Below are 24,210 nucleotides of genomic sequence, written 5' to 3'. Positions count from 1 at the left end.
AAAAAAAACTAAAAGATAGAAATAAGATAGAAAATGGTTGAAAATGTCAAGTAAGGTATTACACAGATAGAAAATGCAAAAAGCTAAGACAACTATTAGATACAGACATATACTTATTAAAGCAAAAAGAGGGAATTGGAAGGGGGTATATATCCCCCAAAGATAAACTTAAAATAACGCTTTTTACTCTAAACTTTTAAAATTTGGATTCATCAGGACTTAGTGCTGCGGAAAGGCATATGTATCCAAAAAATGTACATAAGCCTAAAGTACTTTGGAAAGATATTCTAACAGGACAATGGAAAGGTCCTGACCCAGTGATTGTCTGGAGTCGGGGGTCTGTTTGTGTTTTTCCACAGGGAGAACAGCAGCCCATTTGGATTCCAGAGAGATTAACTAAAACAGTTTCTACAGATCGAAAAGAAGATGATTTGACTCAAATCCATAACAGCTGATATCCAGAACTCCAGCTTGGCCATTCTTACATCTGCGACAGTGATTAACTAGTGATGCAATTTTTATTTCCTTGCCAGCGCACCCCATGTTAATTGTGGTAGTGCTGACATATCTTTGCTGATGGTGTCACCAGTGATGCAATTTTTCCCAAGGAGCCGTCAATTGGCTTGGTGTTGTGGCATTTCTGTATCCTCCTCCCTTCTGCTAGTGATGGTCTAAAATTTTGGGGCCAATGGCTTATGCTGGACCGGTAGTCAGTGACGGGTATGATCCAATTGCAGTGGTATCAACCTAAGACAGGAGGCTGACGCCTAAAGGTCAGTTTTCCGATGACGGGTAAGAACCATATGTTGAATTGGACAACCTACCAGGCACGGTCCATAAGCCACATTAACCTCACTCCCCCACTGGCACCAAGGCCAAATTTGGGGGCCAACAGAGGTGAGGCAAAGAACCTCACCCCCCCACTGGTGCATAGACCTATCCACAAGTATGGCTGTATGCTGGACCGGTAGTCAGTGACGGGTATGATTCAATTGCAGTGGTATCAACCTAAGACAGGAGGCTGATGCCTAAAGGTCAGTTTTCCGATGACGGGTAAGAACCATATGTTGAATTGGACAACCTACCAGGCACGGTCCTTAAGCCACATTGCTTGTTGTTTAATTAATCAGAAGGGGGGAGATGCTGGGAGCCATTAGCCAAGTAGGTATGACAATTTCCTTGCCAGCGTACCCCATGTTGCAGTGACATTGAATGTACGTGACCTTGCTCAAGGACCAAGGCAGATTAGGGTGTTCCCGGTTTTAAGATAATCGTGTTTAGGGCGTTCCCAGTTTAGGTTCCAGGTTTAAGGTTTAAGATTATTCCTGCTGGGAATAGGGCGTATCCTGCTGCCTGAGTTCCCCTTGAGTTCTCACGGGATTTAGACAGTATATTTTGGAGATAGAAGCCCAGTGGAGGTGAATTTGGGAGAGAAGGTGGATTTGGGAAGAGAACGTGGATTTCCCCAGAACATGATTGTAGACGGCTGGTGAGAGTTCAGGAATAAAGAGTTGCTGTTTGAATCTACAAGCTGTGTGGTGGCTCGTGATTGTGTGCCCAGCCAGACTGCGGCATTTGTGCCCAGCCAGACGGCATTTGTGCCCAGCCAGACTGCGGCAAGTAAATATAGGGCTGGGGATGTGGCTCAATCGGTAGTGTGCTTGCCTGGCATGTGACGGGGTGCTGGGTTCGATCCTCAGCACCACATTAAAAAAAACTTTAAAAAAAGAGTAAATATATATTTTCTCGATTAAATTGCTAATTTTCCATAAATCCCCATATTAGTGAAGGACCTCCTCATTCTCCCAGTAAATTAATACAAGAATCTCTCTTAGATTCTTTCTTTCCTCCTTCTATATGCAGCTGTCACTGTGCATAATCATTCCACATCAGCACCCTATTTTGGTAGTTCCTGCATATTCTCACCACTGGTTCAATAGTGTACCCACTGTTCTCCCTGACTTCAGAATTTTGTGCCTCCAAATCCCCTTACTCAGCCACCCAAGAGATCTCTCCGAAATTCAAACAATTGTACTTTCCAAAGCCTATAAAAAATAAAATCAAACCTCACCGAATATATATGTACTGCCTAAAAAGTAGGTTAGCATACACATTGCAGGACAGTACCTATTTAGTACCTAATCCGAAATTTAACTTTAGGCAAACAACTGCAAATTGAGCTTGTGGGAGTTTCTTTGTAAAGCAAATTTCCTTCCTTATCTTCTCTGTGACAAGCTGCATTTTAAGTACAAATTATTTTTTTAAAGCATATTTAAAAGTTAGGGCTGCTAGGTTGTTTTGTTTTTAAGATGGGGTTTTTCAACCTTGTGGGGTGATGTCAAGGGAATAAGAGAGAACAAGGAACACTTGTTAGTAGAACTCAAACTTTCTTAAAAAAAAAAAAAGATGCTCAAAACAGCAGGTATGGTGGGATCTTTAACTTGAATTTTGAAGTAACTGGTCTCAGAAGAATTATAAGTTAAAATAAAAATTTAAGCTGTATTCATTGGCATCATTTACCAACTTTTTGATTTATTCATCCCTCTTGTTTTTTTTATTTTTGATTTTTAAAAAATTTTAGTCTGATGCATGCTGGGCAAGTGCTCTACAACTCAGCCACAACCCTAGTCCCCAAAAGAGTTTTGAAGCAGTAAGAGTTTGAGACAATTTCTGTGCTAGATATCACCCTTCCTTCACATCTTTCTTCCAGACCCTACCTCTGCCTTTAACATCAGTGCTCCTTTGAGCTTTTCTTTGGCCCTCTGCTCTGTCCCTGTAAATATGTCCCTTCAGTGTGCTCCCCTAAATGTCACAGCACGTTTCTTACTTGACACCGTTAGTCTCAATTCACTTACCTATTCTTCTTAATGTCTGTCATTAAGATGCAAGAGAAGGGCTGTGGGGTGTAGCTCAGTCAGTAGAGTGCTTACCTCTTATGCACAAGGCTCTGGGTTCAATCCCCAGCGCGCCACACACACCAAAAAAAGATGTAAGAGAATACTTGATGTATTTCACTTCCTGAATAATAAGGTTACTTATTCCTAGTTCCCATCTACACATTGGCATCAAATTGTATGGAGAAGAAAACAATTGTTTCACAAATCTATGTTTTCTCTTTCTCTGTAACACCCATTTTAATGTTTTATTGTTGTTGTTTGTTTTCTGTTTCTTCTCTCTCTCTCTCTCTCTCTCTCTCTCTCTCTCTCTCTCTCTCTCTCTCTCTCTCCCTATCACAGCCAAACTCAGATGTTTCCTCTTCCTGGATTTAGGCATTTTTGTTACTGCCTGGTCTCTTCAGCCTACTTGCTATGACCAGGTTTAAATCCACTCTAGGCAGTTTGGGCAGATGCGGGTGAATCTCAGGACTTGAGCAGGCTTCAACCTGCACATCTCTGCAGGGAATGAGGAGTCAGTCAGACCTAGACCCCTTGTGATGAGAGGTGGTTTGAAGTACATTTCGTGAACTTATTCCTGAGAACCCGAGGTACTCATTAGAATAGAGACAAACGCCTATATTTCTAGATTTGATTTTCCAAGAGTCTTCCATTTGCTAGAGGACTGTTCAAGACAATCTTTTAATACCTAATCAAGTTCTCCCCATGTTGTCCGACCTCTGTCCGGACTTTTATCTGCACATCTCTTCCCTCCTGCCCACCCCACCGGCAAGCAAACAATTTCTACAGCCAGTGACACTCATCTGGCTAGTCTCATTGGTCAGGAAGTTTAGCTTTCTTTTTTTTTTTTTCTCTTGTCAGAGTTCTGAGCCATTAAAACCTACAATTAAAATTCCTAAGCTCTATAAGCTTTGTATGTCCATAGGTATGAGGACTTAAAGATTCATGGTCATGGCCTCTCAGTTATATAAGTTAAAATTACAGGTGCACACACAAGGTATATATGCATATGTGTCATTTATTTCTTTTTTTTAATTTTGGGGTGGGGATGGAGGTACTGGAGATTGAACCCAGGGGTACTTTACCACTAATCTATATCCCCAGCCCTTTTTATTTTTTGAGACAGTGTCTCACTAAGTTGGTTAGGACCTCGATAAGTTGCTGAGGCTGACCTCAAATCCTCCTGCCTCAGCCTCTCCAGTTGCTGGGAGTCTGTGCGACCATGCCCGGCATACATATATGTAATTTTAAATTGATAAATTTTAATGATCTCCTGGCAAAACATGCTGGAGTGCCAAGTGGTGGTCTTTTACTCATATAACTAGATTTTTTTTTAAATTTATTTAGACATTTTATATATTAATAGAGAGTCCAGGCCTATTACCAATTTTATTGAACGGTGAAATCATGTTGGAAAACTAAAGTAAACCGACATTAATTTACAAGTGCCATCTGTGGCAGTCTGATGTTCTCAAACGCCTGACGAATTGTGTTCATCAGGGAAAACGAACAGTTTTCCATTCCGGCCTTCAAAAGCGATCTCGGTGTGGCTTGCCACGTGACCGGCGGCGGTGGCCACACCCTGCGAGACCGGTCGGGTCCCCAGGGTCTCACGCGGTGCTGGACAGATCTGGTTCCATTGGAGGCACCTCCGCTCTGGCCCCGCCCCTTTCCCCCTGAGTCTTTCGGCTTCGGTGGAGGCGGCTGCGGCTGCAGGGCTGCGAATCCTGGGCTCTGATCTAGGCCACAGATTCCAGGTCAGTGAGCAAATCCATTTTCAGGAGAGCGCTGTCCCCTCTAGAACCGAGTTGGTTGCACCTTGCAGGTGGGGTTGGGGTTCACGGGCGGAGGAAAGGCGCAGGAGTTCGCGGCAGTTTTGAGTTTTGGCTCAAGTTTGGGAAAGGAGCATGGATTCAGAGGTCAGCATCCCCTCCCCCAGCTCCAGCCTTGCTGCTCCAGGAAGTGACACCGTCCATCCTCCACCGCGGGAGGTCCTCCTTCTCCCAGAGGGAGGGGACCGATGAGCCACACTGCCTTCTCTGCGTGTCTGCAAAGGCCTGAGGCTGGCTGAGGCTGGCTGAGGAGGGAGTCCTGCCTTTCGGAAGGAAGCAGAGCCAAGCTGGTTAAGTTGGGATAAAAAAACAGTGAGAGACCCTCTGTTCCCCAGAATTAATTTAAGACTGCCTGATTTGCTCTGAGAACTTTGTCTGATGTTGCTCACATCTGAAGCTTCTCTGAGGATGGCTACTGCTCTGTGACAATCACTTGTGACTTCTGGAAGAGGTGAAAGAGATAAGATCCCTTCACTTTCAGAAATATAGATAATATAGAAATAAAGATAGTTATTATTAATAATAAGTTCTTAATAATTAAGGAAACTATATTTCTAATCTTCCTCATTGGGAATGAGTTCACTGAGGTTGGGGGATATTTCATTTAAGCAACGAATCAATTAGTTGAGACAGAAATGGGTGGTTAAGAGCATAGGTGCACACTGGCTGTGTGCCCTGGGCATGTTACTTGACCTCTCTGAGTTTTAATTTCTTTTAACTATAACATGGACAGAGTAATGTGTGCATCCTAGAGTTTGGAGAAGGATTAACTGAGGGAGGTTTAACCACACAGGAGACTGACTGACATGGTAAATTAAGTTATTATTGACAACTCCATACCCAGTTTTTTGTTTTTTTTTTTTTTTTTTTTGGGGGGGGGCGACAGTCCAGAGATTAAACTCAGGAGCACTAAACCACTGAGTCACATCCTCAGCCCAATTTTGTATTTTACTAGGGACAGGCTCTCACCGAGTTGCATAGCGCCTTGCCTGTTGCTAAGGCTGGCTTTGAACTTGAGAGCCTCCTGTCTCAACCTCCCCAGCTGCTGGGATTACAAGGCTGTGCCACCATGCCCGGCCATACCCAGCTTAAAAAAAAAAATGCAGCAATTATGTATACCACAATTTATAAGTTCTCTTTAAATAAAAAATTACAAGTGAGATATCACAATGCAGAAAGAAATATAAGAATTTTATATTCTGGCCTTAAAAAAAAAAAGTTAATGGATTATCTAACACTGACTCAAGTTAGAAGAAAACCTGTGCAGGACAATATATTAAATTATTATAACTTTTTGAAATATAGGTGAGTAATTTATTTGAAGATAAGCTTAAAAATATTTAAAATTGATTATGTTCTAATTCAAATGCATATAAAATGCTCTTAGATCAATTCCAGATAATAAAGTGATATATAGCCCTACATAAAGATTAAAAATGTGATTCTCAAAGCACAAGTAGTCCAACTCACTTCTGAGTGTAACTGCAACTGTTTTATCCCACTGGCACTTCAGCTCCCTGGAGCCTGCCCTTTTCATTTCTCTCTCTTCTGAGCCCCTAGCCTGAATCAGCACCATAACCCCTGCTCAGTCACTGACTTTTTTTCTGAAATCCTTTCTGATATTATGTCATCTTCCACTGTAATAGATGCTTTAGATCTTAATATCACTCCATTCGTTGGCCTTCCCTCCCCATTTCTAGCTGTTTTGCACCCTAAAATATATCTACTTGGGAAACAGGGTCTTTTCACTAAGGCAGAGCTTTTGAACCTTTAACATACATACCAATCATCTTGGAGATCTTTTTAAAGTACAGATTGTGAGTGATCTGGGTGAGACAGATTTTGCATGAAGAGCTCCAGTGGATGCCAATGCTGTTGGTTTATGGACCACATGACTTCCTTTTCCAAGCATTTGTTTCTGATTTGACTAGTCTCCCCTTGTTCTGAATTTGGCTTTTTCATCTGCTGATTCAGCCCCTAGGACTGTGGGACCTCAGGCTCTCCTGGTCTGCATACTTCATGTAGTCAGACTACACCCTCTCAACCTGTCCACACTGCTTCTGAGGCATGGCCTCTCTTGTCTTCTCTTTAAGAGCCAGGACTTGCTGGTACATAAGCATGGTCACTCAAACCTGTGCTGACTCCTCCCCTTCACAATTTCTTTTCTTTACCTAGCTTCAGTGTTATTCCCTTTGACAAAACATATCAACTTGTATATCATCTTTTCTATTCAGGAATCTGTCTTGAATATCTAAAGTAGTGCATTAGATGAGGGTTGAGGGTCTCATGAAATAAAAGTGAAGCCACGTATGTAATTTAAATATTTTTAGTAGCCTCATTAAAAAGTTAAGAACAGGTAAAATTAATTTTAATGTTTTTTAATTGAGCCCAATACATGGAAACTATTAAGATATATAATCAGTCAAATTATTAACGAGGTACTTTAGATTTTTTTCTTACTAAATCATCAAAATCCAATGTGTATTTTACACTTCAATACTTTTGTCTTACTATCTATACATCAAATATTCAATAGCTACATTTGGCTAGCGTATTTGACAACAGAGTTCTACTTCTCGCTTAGAAGATAGCAAGTCAAGCCTTCACCTTTTCTCATTGCATTTCTTCCTGATTATTTTGTTTTTGTCAGTTCTATTGAGTTGTAATTTATATCTAATAAGTTGCAAATTATAAGCATGCAGTTCTGTTTTGATATGTAGATATGTAGAGAGTTGTGTAATACCCCCAAAATCATGATATATGAAGGGCCTTTTCTTTACCCTCCATGTTTCCCTGTGTCCCTTTCCAATTCATCCCCTCTGAGCCTGGCTTCCGCTGATATTCTTTCAAATGCTATCACTTTGCCTTTTCTAGGATTTTATATGATTGGTATCATACAGTATCTTATCTTTAGTGTCAGGCAGCTTTGAATTTATGTAATGCTTTTTTTTTTTTTAAATATTTATTTTTAGTCATACACAATACCTTTATTTTGTTTATATATTTGTATGTGGTGCTGAGGATCGAACCCAGGGCCTTGCATATGCTAGGCAAGCACTCTATTGCTGAGCCACAACCCCAGCCCTTATGTAATGCTTTTTGAGATTTATCCTGTTGTATGGATCAGTACTTTCATTTAACTGGTAATGTTAAACTTGACCTAAGCTGGCTTTCCTGCATTTGAATTTTTACATAAAGATTTCATCTTTCATAGTGAACTGTAACCTAACTTCTTGGGTAAACAGATTGCAACCTATCCTTCCACCAAATAGCAGTCTCAGCTAATCACAAGCAGCCAACTGACGAAACCATGTTCAAATAAGACAGGCAGTTGCCAGAACCAATCAGACTGTCTAAACCTCACTTCAGTTTTCTTCCTAGCACTTTTTTTTTTTTTTTGAGGGGGTGGTGGTGCTGGAGATTAGACTTAGAGGCACTCAACCACTAAGCTACATCCCCAGCCCTATTTTATAGACAGGGTCTCACTGAATTGCTGAGGCCTCACAGTTACTGAGGCTGGCTTTGAACTCGCAATCCTCCTGCCTCCAGAGCCACTGGGATTACAGGTGTGCACCACATCGCCAGGCACCTTCATGGCACTTCTTTTTCTCTGGTTATAAATATAACTGGCCTACCTAGTAGGAAAGAGTATTCTAAACCATTTTTGGTCCAGACTGCTGCCTGATTCGAGAATTGCAAATAAAACCAATTAGAATTTGCAAATTTAAATTTATTGTAATTTTTCTTTTATTAGTAATATGCCATTGTATGCATATGCAACAATTTGTCCATATACCAGTTAAAGGCCTCATAGACTTTCCATTTTATGCCTTTATAAGGTTGAAACTCTTCTTCAAGAGGATTGCGTATTCCAAGTACAGTTTTGCCTGAGATATAATTTTGCGTGTGTGTGTGTGTGTGTGTGTGTTGGGGGAGATAGGGTGGACCTTAGTAAGAATAATACTATATAATAATAATAATAATAGTAAGAATAATACTATCACAATTTTTTTTAACATTAGCTATTACATACATTAGCACATTTATTTCCACATTCCAATGCCATCATCAACTCCAAATATAAGCTCAAATCCAAATATAATTTGAAATTCAAATAATATTAATTACTCTTTTATTCCAGGTGCAGTGCTAGGTTCTGGGTTACATGGAATGGTCAAGAGAGATTGCGCCTCTGCCTTCACACTGCTAATCTAACAAAGACAGTACAGCCTCACAGTGCTTGTGCTAAGTGAAATGGTGTGGCTGTCACAGGAGATATTGAAAATCCAACTTGATCTCTCAGGTGTGATTACTCTGGTCAAACAGTGTCTCTAGTGGTGGTTAAATACTATCACAGTAATACTTATCAGTAATACTAATTAGGTGTTCAGGGTTCATTAATTTGTCAACAATTATGTTCATGGAGAGAAAGATTATAAAGGAGTAGTAAGAGCTCTGAATGTCTGTATTCAAATACCTTTTCCACCGCTTAAGCTGACTTCTTAACTTCAGTTAATACAACTATGAAATGGGGCCTAAGGGACACTCATGGTGGTGTTGAGTACATGCAGAACAATTACATTTGTGTGTGGTACCTAATAGGCTGTCAATGTTAATATTTCACATTAGCATTGTTCTTACTAAGCAGGGTAGAGGGATGACCAGGTCCAGGACCTGTGAGAGCATCACAGACCACTAGGTGGCAGTACTGAAGTCCCATTTCAACTCACTGGATCTGCCACAGTGCCTCACAGTCACCTTCCTCAGCTATGCTTATGTCCTATAGCATCCCCCCGCACCCCACCCCACCCCCGTAGTCTGGGGCATTTTCTAAGGCCTTTTGTTCTGATGGAAGTGTTCTTATTTCCAAACTATTTTATTCATCCAAGTTGAGGACCTGTGTTTCAGGCACATTGTGCTAATTGCCCAGGCTATAGCTGTGAACAAAAAAGTCTGATCTCAGAGAGCTTATATATATATATATATATATACTTTTTTTTTTAACCTGTTTGACTGTCAAGATGGAAGGAAATTGGTACAACTTTTAGGGCCTTGTGGTCTTGGGCCCACACTGATCATGTTGCATCAGTATACATGACTTTTGCTGAGGACCAGCCACAGACAAATTATGGAATTCCGCTTGTTCCCAAAACCAGTTAGGCAAGCAGAGCAAATGGGGAAGAAAAAAAGAAAATCCAAGTGAAAATGATTCAGTGCTGGAAACAGTTTTTTAAAAGTCAAAACAATATTCTCAGTGTGATTTCGAATGATGGTAATTGAATTGAACAACTGAAAACTTCCAAGAAAAATAAATTGAATGTAAAGGTGGTGTTTTTCAAGAAGGATATAAGGCCTCACCTGCCCTAATGACCCCTTCTTTACACACAGGCCCCTGCAGATCCTGTCAACAGCTATGACTGGCCTCCGTGGAATCCCCTCAACAAATAGGATCGTTCCCATTTCCACACTCAAAAAGCACTGGGTCCATGCCTGACTCTTACTGCATTTAGCACCAACTATTTTTGGTTAAAAGTATGAGATTGAGGACACAGCTTTGAACAAGGACCCTGAAAAGAATAGGCTTCTGGCAACTCTATAACCTAGAAAATGCATGATTTTCTGAAGTCACTTAACATCTCTATTTCCTTTTTGAAGGACCAAGATTGTATTTATTTACTTATGCAGAGTTGTCCTATGAAGGACAAAGAAAGCAAGAAATCACAACTGGTAGAAGTGTTAGTTATAAAAATATTTCTTCCCCTTATTGTAGTCATTCCTGTTTCTTTGGGCTTGGCTGGGAAGGTGAGCAGAAGGATGAAAGAGCTCTGTATGGAGTGGAACGTGGCAGTGTCTTCACAGCCAGTGAAGCAAAGAGATCAAAACAAAAAGCTTGAGAGAAAGATGTGATCGATACATGGAGGGAGGAGGAGGTTCTAGATTTTTATTCATCCAATGTTGAGGACCTGTGTGTCAGGCACATTGTGCTAGCTTCCCAGGCTATAGCTGTGAATACAAAAGTCTGATGTTAGAGAGCTTAACATTCCAGTGGGAATATTCAGACAAGGAAGATACATATCAGGCGGTGAGAAAAAGAAAAGGCTGGTGAGTATGCAGAGAGTGATTCCATGGTAGCTGCAATGTACATTGGCTAGACAGAGCAGACCCTTCAGATAAGGAAAATTCGAGAAGTGAGTGAGTCACACAGATACCAGGGTGAAGGGTCACTCTTGCAGGGGGAAAAACAAATGCAAAAAATCCATAGGCATAGTCTGTTTTCATGCTTTTCACTTTGAGAATGTATTTTGATGTTTTGGAAGGTCAGACAGATGATGGCTCACACAAGGCCTCTTCTCTTCAGGGTTTCCTTTTGTCCTTCCATCCAATAGGAGTAAGAAAAAATAATAATCATCACTCTGATAAGGTGGAAACTGGTGTCTCATATGAGTTGGGGTAAAGAAAGTGTTGGAAATTAGAATGAGAAGTTTGCCCCAAGTGTCGGACCTGTATCCAGCACAGGATAATAAACGTCTCCTTTCTTAGCCTGAGCCTCTTTTGTTTGTTTGTTCTTTTACCTAGGATTCCATAGCAAGACCACCTTTGAAGCAGGGCTGGACAGGCAGGAGACAGCAAAGTAGCTACAATGACTTCAACAGTTCTGGGGGACATCCGCGATGAGGTGACCTGCCCCCTTTGCCTGGAGCTCCTGACCGAACCCGTGAGCACAGACTGTGGCCACAGCTTCTGCCAGGCCTGCATCACAGAGAATAGAGAGGAATCAGAGATGAGCCAGGACAAGGAGCGCAATTGTCCTGTGTGCCAGACCAGCTACCAGCCTAGGAACCTCCGGCCTAATCGGCACCTGGCCAACATAGCGCAGCGGCTCAGAGAGGTAGTGTTGTGCCCAGGGAAGCAGCTGCAGGTAATTCTTTGTGCACACCATGGAGAAAAACTCCAGCTCTTCTGTAAAGAGGATGGGAAGCTAATTTGCTGGCTTTGCGAGCGTTCTCAGGAACACCGTGGCCACCATACATTTCTCATGGAGGAGGTCGCCCAGGAGTACCAGGTGGGAGCCCGGGATAGAAAGAGGACAGGGAGGAGCAGGGTCCTTGGCAAGTTTTAACTTGACATGATGCTTTGATCTAACTTCTTTGTAGTCCACCATGCCCTCACCCTCTGTTTACCCAAAGGATGAGCCTAGAAAATGCCTTCTGGTCAGGAGTGTAGACTTTGTCTTTTCCTTCTTGCACAAGATTGATTAGAATGAGCTGCTGGGGGTAAAAAGGAAGCCAGTGGATTGAAGGTGGGAAGTACATTGGCAATGAAAGTAAAGGAGTGAAGTTGTTTTGTGGTCAGATTCTTTGCCCAGGAGAAAGATAACTGGCCCATTCTTGTTGATCTCCATCCCTGTGTATATAAGATGATCTGGGCTGTCTCAATTTTTCATCCCAGGGTAGGACAGCCTCCTTCTAAGGTCAGCATGATCTCTGCCTAGTTTATTGCACGTCTAGGTACTGAAACAATCTCGAGTTTGACCCTGTTACCCTGATGTGTTTCTTCCAGGAGATGTTCCAGGAGTCTCTGAAGAAGTTGAGGAAAGAACAGCAAGAAGCTGAGAAGCTAAGAGCTTTTATCAAAGAGAAGAGGGCATCCTGGAAGGCAAGAAAGATTCCTCCCAAGGGTATTATAGGAGCAGAGGGCAAAGGAGTCCTGGTTTTGTCTGTTCCTGAAATTATGCCTAGTAGTGTTTCCCTTCGCCTCATCCCTGGCCACATCCCTTCCAGACCAGAGCATTTCCCATGTGCAGGGGGACTCAGATGGAGTTATATAACGTATCAAAAGTGAACCCAGGTCTTTGAAGCAATCACCTAGCAGAGGAACCAGGGCTAGAAGTTGTCCCAAATTCATAATTCTGGTTCTTATTTTAGTTTGAGTTCCTGGGAATGCCAATTTAGTCATAGGCCAATAATTAACGACCTTATTACCCCTGGAAGCAGAGGCTGGTACAGAACCAGGAGAGGCTAGAGAGGCTGCCCTGAAATCTAAACCTTTATGGAATTAGTCTATATCTAAAAGGCTTAGATAAGGCATCCTGGGGCTATTGGTCTGAAAACAAAAGAATGGAGGAAAAAAAGAAATAGCTACCACAGATCTGTACCTGCAGGCATTTCCTGTCTCAGTGAGGCTGGCCCAGGAAAGCAGTGCTGAACCTGCCTCCCTCATCCCCTGTGGAAGAGACACTCAGCTCACCCAACAGCAACCCCTTTTTCTTCCTTGATACTGAAGACTCAGATGGAGCCCGAGAGACAGAGGATCCAGACAGAGTTTAGTCAGCTGCGAAGCATCCTGGACAAAGAGGAACAGCGGGAACTGAAGAAGCTGGAGGAGGAAGAAAGGAAGGGGCTGAGCATTATAGAGAAAGCCGAGGAGGAGGTGATCTACCAGAGCCAGTCACTGGAAGAGCTTATCTCAAATCTGGAGCATCGATGCCAGGGCTCAGTAATGGATCTGCTGCAGGTAAGACTTAATGGAGCCTCAAATGTGAGAGTCAAGAAAAAGAGAAACCAACTTTCCTTTTTTTCTGGGAAACAGAACCAACAGCTTGGTAGGGGTGAGGAAAACTAAATCCTTTGGCCCAATAATGCCTCTTCCCTTTTGAATGGCAAAGCATAAGGTAATTTTTTTTTAAATTTTAATTTGTTATATATGACAGCAGAATGCATTATAATTCATATTACACATAGAGAGCACAATTTTTCGTATCTCTGGTTATACACAAAGTAGAGTCACACCATTCGTGTGTTCATACATGTACTTAGGGTAATGATGTCCATTTCATTCCACCGTCTTTTCTACCCCCATGCCCCTCCCTTTCTCTCCCACCCCTCTGCTCTATCTAAGTTCATCTATTCTTCCCATCCCCCCCCACCTTAATCCCATTATAAATTAGCCTCCTTATATCAGAGAAAACATTTGGCATTTGTTTTGGGGATTGGGTAACTTCACTTAGCATTATCTTCTCTAACTCCATCCATTTACCTTCAAATGCCATGATTTTATTCTCTTTCAATGCTGAGTAATATTCCATTGTGTATATATACCAAATTTACTTTATTCATTCATCTACTGAAGGGCATCTAGTTTGGTTCCACAGTTCAGCTATTGTGAATTGTTCTGCTATAAACACTGATGTGGGTGTGTCCCTGTAGTATGCTGTTTTTAAGTCCTTTGGGTATAGACCAAGGAGTGGGATAGCTGGGTCAAAAGGTGGTTCCATTCCCAGTTTTCCAAGGATTCTCCATAGAAAGCGTAAGGTAATTTAGAGTACAAATGCTATATTTTTATTTATTACTTATGAAGGGCAGTCTAAAAGTTTATTTGATTTTGTGTGGAAAGACCTCCTATATCCAGTGATACTCAATTCTTTCTCAATCCCCAGGTTGCCAGGGAGAACATATCAAACCCTGCCCCCACTTGAAAACCACTGTTTTTCAGGCACCTCCTGTCTCTGTTGCTATACTGGGAATTTGCTCAGTTTAGTCACAGGAAGATGCATGCCAAGCTCAGGTTCTTAGAGGATATATAATTACCAGCCCTTCTTTGCTTTTACTCTCTTCTCTAAGAAAGAATCATTGAGCAGGTTGCAGTAACAGATATTTGAACAGGTTTTGGGTCTGGTCTCTGATCTAAGTGTGGGTGGTTTGGAAGAATACAAGGTATCCAGTCTGGAAAGATTTGATGGAGGAATTTGAACTGAGACTGAAACTTGAACTGAGTTGAAACTTAAAACGGTTGGTTACTGCATGGAATGATGAGTAAGACTAAAGAGTGGGGGCCAGGTAGACCTATCTTGGAACCTTTAGGCTGTCCCTTATTTTTTGTTCACCTTCTTGCTTTCCTTTCACTCTGCCTTTACTGGTGAACTAATTATTTCTTTACTTATTCCTGGGTGCTAGCATTGGAATCGTGGAATAGTAATTTTCCACCTTATTGGAGCTTTTCCTCATTCTTATCATTCCACCCTGTCTTTGGGGTCATTCAGGTATACACAGCAGAAATTAGAAAGTCAAATAGGAGGTAAGTGGTCAATGCTGCTGAAATGAGCCAGGAAGTGGCAATAATGAAGGTGACTGACGGGTGGCTAAAAGAAGGCAAGGAGGTGAGATGAACTGGCATGGTCAAAGAGGAGATGTCAGATCGATATATGGTGCCTTTTATGACAGTATTTTGTCTATGTTTGGGGACTAAGTGGCTGCTAGTATCATTCAGGAGGCTGGGAGTCAAGATAGTCATTGCAGTACTAGTAGCTCATTTGCTGGGAAAAAAAAAATATATATATATATATATATAATCTGCATGATGATAGAGGCCTCAGCAGAAGTACAGATTTTGATAATCATCAATACATGTATGTTAAAATCAAGGCAATGGTTGAAGTCAGCAAAGGTCAGGTAGAAGGTCAGAGAAGATAAGGTTTGCAAGATAACCTTTTAAAAGACTCTGAGTTTGCATCTGCAGTAGCCAGAGTAGAATGTCTCTCAAGGTTAGGAATCATGACTTCATTATTCCCAAGGCACAGTGCATGGCAAATAATAGGTGGTATAAACATAACATCACACACACATACACACACACACATAATGTAAAAATAAAGGAATAATGATTTGTCTCTGATGTCTTCACATGAGTACTAAGGGTCAATCTGCCCTAAGTTTTTGTCTCGTTTGTGACTATACTCCTTTTGCATCATGACGTGGTAGAAATGGGCTGAGGACATGACCTGTTATGCCTTGGCTTAAACTGTCTTTTTCTTTTCTAGGATGTGAGTGATGTCATGCAGAGGTATGTGTAGAGAACATGAGCTGTTTCCCTTGTGATTTTTATTTTCTTTCTCCTCCCTATTTTCTTTCCTCCTCCTGTGATACTAGGGATTGAACCCAGGGACACTCTACAACTGAGCCACACAATCAACCTTTTTAATTTTAAAACAGGATCTCATTAAGTTGCTGAGGGTCTCGATAAGTGGCTGAGGCTGGCCTTGAATTTACAATCCTCCTGCTTCAGCCTCCCAAGTTTTTGAGATTACAGGCATGCATTGCCATGCCCAACTTTTGATTCTCCTGATTAACAAAAGATCCTACTCAGATTTGTATTGTAGTAAATGGGAAAGAGGGGGAAAAAGTCTCAGAGAGGGAAGATTTAGTACTGTGGTGTCTTGAATCACTTGTCACATGAAAATTTGGGGATCACAAAATAAAGGGAGCAGATTCCATGATAGGAGAATTTGAATGATGGGAGGAAATAAAGTTGTCTGCCATTGAGAAGTACTGTTGCTGACAAAGGGTTATAGTGTCAGTGACCCCTGCATACTCTGTGTCACATGACTCCTTTTCCACAAACCTCTGTCTCTGCTTTCATCCCTGGTTAAAGCTACCTCAGCATGCACAGGGATGTTCTTTGCCTCCACATTTTATTGAGGGAAATTTCCATCTGTGTTGTTTGCATGGTTTTGAGCATTTGCTCTTGGGGCATGCGCCTTAAATTTGCCTTTCTCCACTGGCTTTGGTATAGTCCAGGCCTTAGCACCTAGTTCTCAGATTTCCATTTGTCTCAGTTTCAGTAAAAATATAGACCTGAGACATAAGAAAAAAGTAGTTTTGGTCCCAGAGCTGTTTTCTTCTCCATCACGTAGTATAGAATCTTATCCAACAAGATGACAGCTAAATTTGCCCGCACACCCAGCACCTTCAGGCTCCTTATAGACAATGAAGCACAGAGTCTATTTTCACTCAGTTTGAAGGTGAGGACATCTTGTTTCTCCAGGTGTAACATCCCTAAAGACAATGAATCCTGAGATCCTGTTTTAAAAGCCTTCCTGCTGGGCATCTAGTGTAGGGCCTAAGCCCACAGACTGAAGGAAGCTCTGCATTGGGTACTTCCAAAGCCCCAGGAGCAGATTCCTGGGTTTTACCTGTCTGCTCTGACATCCACAGCCCTCCTGGTGGACCCTCTGATACAGTACTGATACTTTAAATATTTTGTACCTTTTTTAGAGGTAGCAGAGGATTACCTAGCCAATATTCTCCTCAATTCCCCACTATTTTTAGGAAATAGGAAAAAGAAAAATCATTGCATTTTATAAAAATAACAACAGAAAAACAAAGAAACATGAGGCGTTAAGAAGTTAAATCTTAAATTCATCAATAGGCCTGAGAGGTGAGGGAGACAGAATTGTGGAGGAACCCAGGGTCACATTATGGAGCTCATAATGTCTGTCCTCCCTAGGAGTGAATTCTGGACCCTGAGGGACCCCCCAGCTCTCCCTACCAAGCTGAGAAGTATGTTCCGAGCCCCAGATCTGAAAAAGATGCTGCGAGTGTTTCGAGGTGAGGAGAATGTAAAGAAAGAGTTTGGATGTGGAATTACTGTAGTGGTAAGAAATAATGAGGATAGAGGGTGTAGTTGCTCTTGGGAATAATGGTGAGGAGGGATGACACAAAGTGAGGGACGGGTTGTACTAAAGATGTCATTCATGCTTAAGGGAAGAGGAATTGACCAGTTCATATGCTCACAGCAGTCCCTCGCATTCTGCTCAGTCTGGTAAGGGGAGAGATGTCAGACCCAAGAACCTTGCTTCTATTCAACATATTTTACTCTTTATCTTACAGAGCTGACAGATGTCCAGAGCTACTGGGGTGAGTGGAAACCATGGCCTCTTTGAGTTGACCTGTCTGATGCCCTTTCACATGTTCCACACCCCAAACAAATTCACACATTCTCTCAGGTCTGAGACATTCCTGTCCCCTATCACCTACTTCCAATTCCTCCCAACCATCTCTTCTTTCCCTTCTTTGTGTCACAGGACCCCTGTGCCCATTCTCATCTGATATTTGTACCTTTTCCTACAGTGGACGTGACTATGAATCCCCACACGGCTAATTTAAATCTTGTCCTGTCGAAAAACCGGAGACAGGTGAGATTCGTGGGTACTAAGCTGTCTGAGACTTCCTGTCTGGAAGAACATCATGACTTTAGTGTCCTGGGCTCTCAGCAGTTCTCCTCAGGAAAATACTACTGGGAAGTAGACGTGACCAGGAAGACTGCCTGGATCCTGGGAGTGTGTAGCAATTCCATGGGACCTGCATTCTCTGGCAGCCAGTTTGCTAACAAGCAGAATGCCTATTCGAGATACCAACCACAGACTGGATACTGGGTGATTGGGTTACAGCATAAACATGAATATAGAGCCTATGAGGATGCTTCCACTTCCCTGCTCCTGTCTATGACAGTGCCCCCTCGCCGCGTTGGAGTTTTCTTAGACTATGAGGCTGGCACTGTCTCCTTTTATAATGTCACGAACCATGGCTTGCCCATCTACACCTTCACCAAATATTACTTTCCTACTGCCGTTTGTCCATATTTTAATCCTTGCGACTGTGTAGTCCCGATGACCCTGCGTCGCCCAAGCTCCTGAGTATTCGGCTGCCCCCACTCACAGCTGAGTAGTAACCTTCACCCCGCAGCTCATCTGCATGAGTCTCCTTTCTGATCAGTTTTCTGTGTTCTCACTCCCTTCCTGTTGAACATACACCCAGTGGTGATGTTGAACATCCTTGACCAATGTTAAAGAAGATCAGGGGAGCTTTCACTATTTTATCATTAAGCAGACATCGTATTTGATGGAAAGATTTCTATTGACACACGGGGTCAACTTAAGAAATTCTCTTCTATTAATTGGCTTCAAGTTTTTGTACTAAATGAAAAATTGAATTCAACAGATATCCTATAGTTATTGAGATAATTGTCATTTTTATTCTGCTATCAGGGACAAGTACATCAGTTTGTTTCAGTTGTTAAATCTACCATAAATTTCTGAAATAAATTATTATTAATCATTAGAGGCAAATAAACCATGTGTCATTATTGCTAACATTTTGTTTAGGTCTTATTTTTATCTGTTATGAAAGAAATTGACCTGTAATTTTATATTCTTATGATTTCTTTTAAAAAATGCAATAATGAGCAAAGAAATTACTGTGTAATTAAATGTAGAATCCAGTGCTAAATACAAACCGTTGTGATTTCAGTGGCTTTAAGTTCAAAATGAAGAAAGAAATTGTAAATTCATCCTTCCCTCTAACTTCTACCATAAACTTTAGACTTGACCTAAAAATTTAAGGATAAGCAAACAAAAAATGAAAAAGAAATATGCCTCCCAAGCAAATTAAAATTTAAAAAAAAGTTGAGGGGAGGATGACAAGAAAATGATCAGCCTAATAAAGACTCTTCTCTTGGAATGGGAGAAAAAATGGGAAGCAAAAATATAATTAACACACTTTGAGGAAGAGGGTGATTTTTTTTTTCCCCATTACTCCATATCCCCTTTTATTTATGCCCAGCACAAATAGCAGGTATGAGCCACTGTGATTTTGGTGGAGGGGTGCCATGTGCTTTCTTTTTTGTTTTTGTGCTATATGTTTTCTGAGTCAACTATAAACATTATGAGGTTAATGTAGTGGTGGAAGCTGTCTGTCACCATAGCCAGGAGCCACTAGTGGAGTTGAGCACCTTGCATGTGACCAGTCTGGACTGAAACATGCTGTAAGTGTAAAATGCATACTAGATTTTTGACTAAAAATAATGTAAAATATCTCACTATAAACCTTTATATTGTATATTGCATTGATTATATTTTGGATACATTATGTTAAATAAAATTTATTATTCATCTGTTTCATTTTCCTTTTTTAATGTTGATAACTAGAAAATGTAAAATTACATATTTGGCTCACATCATATTCCTACTGGACAGCTCTGGACAGGACTCTGTGATCAAATTTCTATCCCAAAGGGAGCCCTAGTGTAACAGCCTATGGACCAGGGTATAAATGGTCATTAAAGAGACACATTTTGACAACGACCCCTCCCCCCAACACACACTCACACACACACACTAAGGAATTTTTATAAAGGGTAGTGGTAGAGGAAAGAAATTCTCAATATATCCCCAAAGTCAACTTTTGAAAGATGATAGTAAGGCAAGAGAATATGTAACTACTGCATTTGGCCCCTGCCTTTAGCCTTAGGTCTGTTGGGCACTTGGAGCTCCTTCATGGATTGAGAAAATACTAATTCACCCTCAGGACCAACTCTGATGTCTGGGATAAGAAGAATCCGCTTGTACTAGTTGGTTCTAGTGTATAGTTTCATTTGGGAGATAAATCTGTGGAAGGTCAGAGACCAGATAGATACTCCTCATCCTGATCTGCATGTCAATTGGAAGAAATAGAAAGGAGATAAGAGTGGGAAGACCAGGGCCCAAGGGGCTGGTGGAAGTTTAGGGAGAAATCTCCCTCAGTAATTGTTGCCTTCCCACTTATTTTCCCATGCAATAACTCCAAGATAAAAGGATTGACCGGCTCTGCTCTACCTACATAGTAAAGCTTAAATTCACGTGGAGAATCAAAAGAGATCAGTCAATGACCTTAAAAAATTATAAAAATAGAAGTACTACCTGAGATTCTGGGGAAGGTTTGCCCAAATAGACTTAGGGAAAATCATTAGGGTAAGTTGGCAACATTGATCCTTCCCTGTATGGGGGGGAAGAGGTTTTCCTGACCTTTGCAATTTTTGGTGTGTTAGAGTAGGATAATGTACTCTAAAAATAAAATTTTATTTATGTATAATGGATGAAATACTGAAGAAATTTATTTCTTGCTCATGTAAGAATTCTAACATGAGTGTTAACTAGTGGTGTCATTGTTCCATGTGGAATTCATGGACCATGTAGGATTTCTTTCATCCTGTGGCTCAGTCATACCCAAGGACCATATTGTTAGCATCAATATGGTGGAAGGGTTAATAAAATTCAAGGAGGCAACTTGCTTTTTAAATGCCTACTTCATATATGGGAGTCATAATTTCTGCTCATTTTTTGTTGCTAAAAATAGTCATGTGGCCATACCTAACAGAAAGAAGGGTTTTCTTTCTTTTTCTTTTTTTTTGTAATCATATACTATCAAATCTCAAAAGAGGGAAAATTTTTGGTGGAGACACAATAGTCTGTCACAAGGGAACCCTAAACATTCTTATTACTGAGGACTCAGGATCCCAGTTCTTTGTGGAGCTTTGTTCATTCCATCCCACAGCCTATAGTGTAGTTCTTAAAAGAGAACTCTGTGGCCAGAATTCTAGGTAAGTGACAGTTTTCTTAGTGTTTCCTAATAAATGAGTCTTGGCTAGAACTGGTATTTAAATTTGATTCAACTTAAAAGGATAGATTGTGAGTGTGTGTGTGTGTGTGTGTGTGTATAAGAGACAGGAGCTTTCTTAACATCTTTGTTTTGATACAATGTAGGTACTTTTCACATATTTTAAGTATATAATTTGATAAGCTTTGACTGGTGAAATCATGACCACCAAGATAAGAAAGATATCCATCACCTTTAAAAACTTTCTCCTACTCTTTGGTAATCCCTCCATCTCTCACCCCACCATACTCCTATCTTCCAGCAAACACTTTTCTTTTTATCATAATTTGCATTTCCTAGAGTTTTGTATGAAGTGAATCACACAATTTTATCTGGTTACCCCTATTCACCAAGCTGTTGTTTGTATCAAGTGTATTGCCAAGTAGTGGATAGACAAAAATTCATCCATTTATCTGTTTTGTAAGTGTAGGTTACTTCTAATTTTCGACTGCTACAAATAAATCTGTGATAAACATTTGTTATAAAAGTCTTTCAATAAACGTGATTCTTATTTCTTGGTTATATAGTAAAGCTAATGTTTAGTAATAAGTATATAGTTAATTAAAAAAAATATTGTGGAGCTATTTTGTAAAGTGATGGTGCCATTTTACGTCTGTCTCAACAGCATATCGACTTCCGTTGCTCTACATACTTGCAACCACTTGGTGTGATTTGTGTTTGATTTTGGATATTCTTTCTTTTTTTAAAATATTTTTTTTAGTTGTCAATGGACCTTTACTTATTTATTTATATGTGATGCTGAGAATCAAACCCAGTGCTTCACACATGCTGGGCAAGCACTCTACCACTGAGGTACAACCCCAGCCCAATATTCTAATAGAAGTGTAATTTTCACTTCTTTAATAACTTGGGATATCAAACATTTTTTTATGTGCCTTTAGCCATTTGCATGCCTTCTTTGGTGAATTGTTTCTTCAAACTCTTTGCTCATTTTAAAAATGTGGTTGTTTATTTTCTTAGTTTTGAAAGCTTTATACACTGTTCTGACAAGTCGCTCATTATATATGAAATTTACAAATATCTTCTTCCAGTTTATGGCTTGCCTTTTCAACCTCTTAATAATGTCATTCAAAGAGTAAAAAAATTTTGATTTTGATGATGTTCACCTGGCAGATTTTTTTTCTCTATGGATTAGACTTTTAGTGTTTTATCTAAGAAATCTTTCCTAATCCAAGGTCTCAAAGAATTTCTTTTGATTTTCCTCTAGAAATTTTTTAATTTTAGATTTTACATTCAGACTATGGCTTGTATTAAGATAATTTTTTTTTAAATAGTGCAAGGTGTAGAATGAAATCCACTCCCTTGTATGTATAGATGCACTGTTGCATTACTATTTGTTAAAAGACTGTTCTTTCTCCATCAAATTAGCTTTGCATCTTTGTCATATTGCCACTGATCCTATGTGTATAGGTCTCTTTAGACTAGGTCAGTTCCATTCATCCACTTGGCTACCTTTGCACTGGTACCACATGTGTTGAGTACTGTGGCTGCATAATAAATCTTGAAATCAGAGAGTTGTTTCATTTTGATGTTACCCTGTATTAATATGTAATTTAGGATCAGTTTGTCAATTTCTGAATTATAGTCTGCTATAATTTTGTTTAAGATTGCATTGAACTATTGATTAATTTGAGTGAGAATTGACATCTTACAAATCTTGAGTAACCTGATCTATTAACCATGTATTTTTTCTACTTATGTTTTTTTCTTTCTTCAGCAACATTTTATAGTTTTTAATATATACATTTTTATCATCTTTATACCATTTCATATATTGATGCTATTGTATTTGTTCAATTTCTAATTTATTATAACTTTCTAGAAATATAATTATGTTTGTTTGCTGATTTTACATACTGAAATCTTGCTAAAACTCATTTGTTAGCTTTAGTAGTTTTTAACACTTTCATAGAATTGATTATATAGGTAATTATGTGACATTTATTCACCAAGAAAATTATATATTTCTTGGTGAATAAATGTCACATAATTACCTATATAATATATATATATATATATATATATATATATATATATAATATTATATATAAAATTTACATTTAATATATTTATATATTTATATTATGTATATTTGTTTCTTTGGTGCTAAGGATTGTTTAACCACTGAGTTACATCCTCAACCCTGTCTTTTAAATTTTTTTATTAAGTTTCTTAGGGCCTCGCTTCATTGTTGAGGCTAGCTTTGAACTTGTGATCCTCCTGCTTCAGTGTCCTGAACCATTGGGATTACAGCATGCACCACCATGTCAAGCAATATACATAAATAAATCATTTATTTACTCATTTATTTTTTTGAGATGGGGTCTTCTTATGTTGCCTAGGCCAGCCTTGAATTTACGGGCTCCAGTGATTATCCTGCATCAACCTCCCTCCGAAATAGCTGGGACTACAGGTATGTGCCAATGTGCCTGGCATTGTGTGTGTGTGTGTGGGGGGGGTGTGTGTAAGGTGTAGATATTTTATAGTCTGTTAGTGTGCTGAAGCCAGATTTAAAGTTATGTAGTCAGTGTAGTTAGATAAATCGGGTCTAATGCCGAGTGAAATCTAAAATGGAGGCCATGCTGGCAATGATTCCGGGAAACGCAGGACAACTCATGGAATGTTAATGAAGTCCCAAAAAGGCCCTAGGCCAAAGTCCACCTCAAAGAAATGTTAATGAACAGCCCCCAGCAAAAAGGTGCTGACTCAGAAGTCCTTCCTGACCAGATTACTTCTTTGGCCCACCTGTGTCCCACCCCTCGGGCCTTCCCACCTACATTCCATCACTGAAAGAACTATAAAAAGGGGAGACAACATCCCTTCCACGGATTCCACCTCTTGGGTCCCCTTCTTCCTCTGGGAGAAGTCTTTTCTGCTGTCCTTTAATAAACTTCTAATTTCTACTCTGACCTTGCCTCGGCGTGCTTCTTTGGTGTTATTCTTCAACATTGGGGAAGCAAGAACTCGTCACCGGTCAACAGCGGTAACAGTGCTACACTATATTACTTTATTTTCAAATGTCAACCCTACTTTTTATCCCTAGAACAAACCCCACTTTGTCATAATACATTATCTTTTCCATGTGTTGTTGAATTTGATTGCTAAAGTTTTGCTCATTATTTTTGCATCTGTGTTCATGAGGAACAGTCTGTAGTTTTTGTTTGTTTCTTTTTTATGTCTTTTTTTCTGGTTTTGATATCAGAATAATGCTGGTCT

At 40.2% G+C, this 24,210-nt stretch overlaps 1 protein-coding gene across 2 annotated transcripts; it reads left to right on the top strand.

The window, feature by feature from the left end:
* The first annotated feature begins 4,452 nt into the window (after nt 1-4,452).
* Nucleotides 4,453-19,460, top strand: Trim6 (tripartite motif containing 6). 2 transcript variants are annotated; one of them, XM_046441776.2, is made up of 8 exons: nt 4,453-4,651; nt 11,303-11,645; nt 12,287-12,382; nt 13,010-13,240; nt 15,543-15,565; nt 17,009-17,109; nt 17,392-17,418; nt 17,632-19,460. In XM_046441776.2, the coding sequence occupies exons 2-8, from the start codon at nt 11,367-11,369 to the stop codon at nt 18,195-18,197; spliced, it is 1,323 nt and encodes a 440-aa protein (XP_046297732.1). In that variant the 5' UTR covers nt 4,453-4,651; nt 11,303-11,366; the 3' UTR covers nt 18,198-19,460. The 2 variants fall into 2 exon arrangements, with proteins under 2 accessions (XP_046297732.1, XP_046297731.1); XM_046441775.2 differs by having other exon boundaries at nt 11,303-11,789.
* The last annotated feature ends 4,750 nt before the right edge of the window (nt 19,461-24,210 follow it).

The sequence above is a fragment of the Marmota monax genome, unplaced genomic scaffold (genome assembly GCF_021218885.2).
Source record: "Marmota monax isolate L192 unplaced genomic scaffold, Marmota_monax_Labrador192_F-V1.1 WCK01_AAM20220418_F8-fsc00068, whole genome shotgun sequence".
NCBI classification, from domain to species: domain Eukaryota; kingdom Metazoa; phylum Chordata; class Mammalia; order Rodentia; family Sciuridae; genus Marmota; species Marmota monax.
Note: the sequence above shows the minus strand (reverse complement) of the source record. Positions and strands in the feature narration are given on the sequence as shown.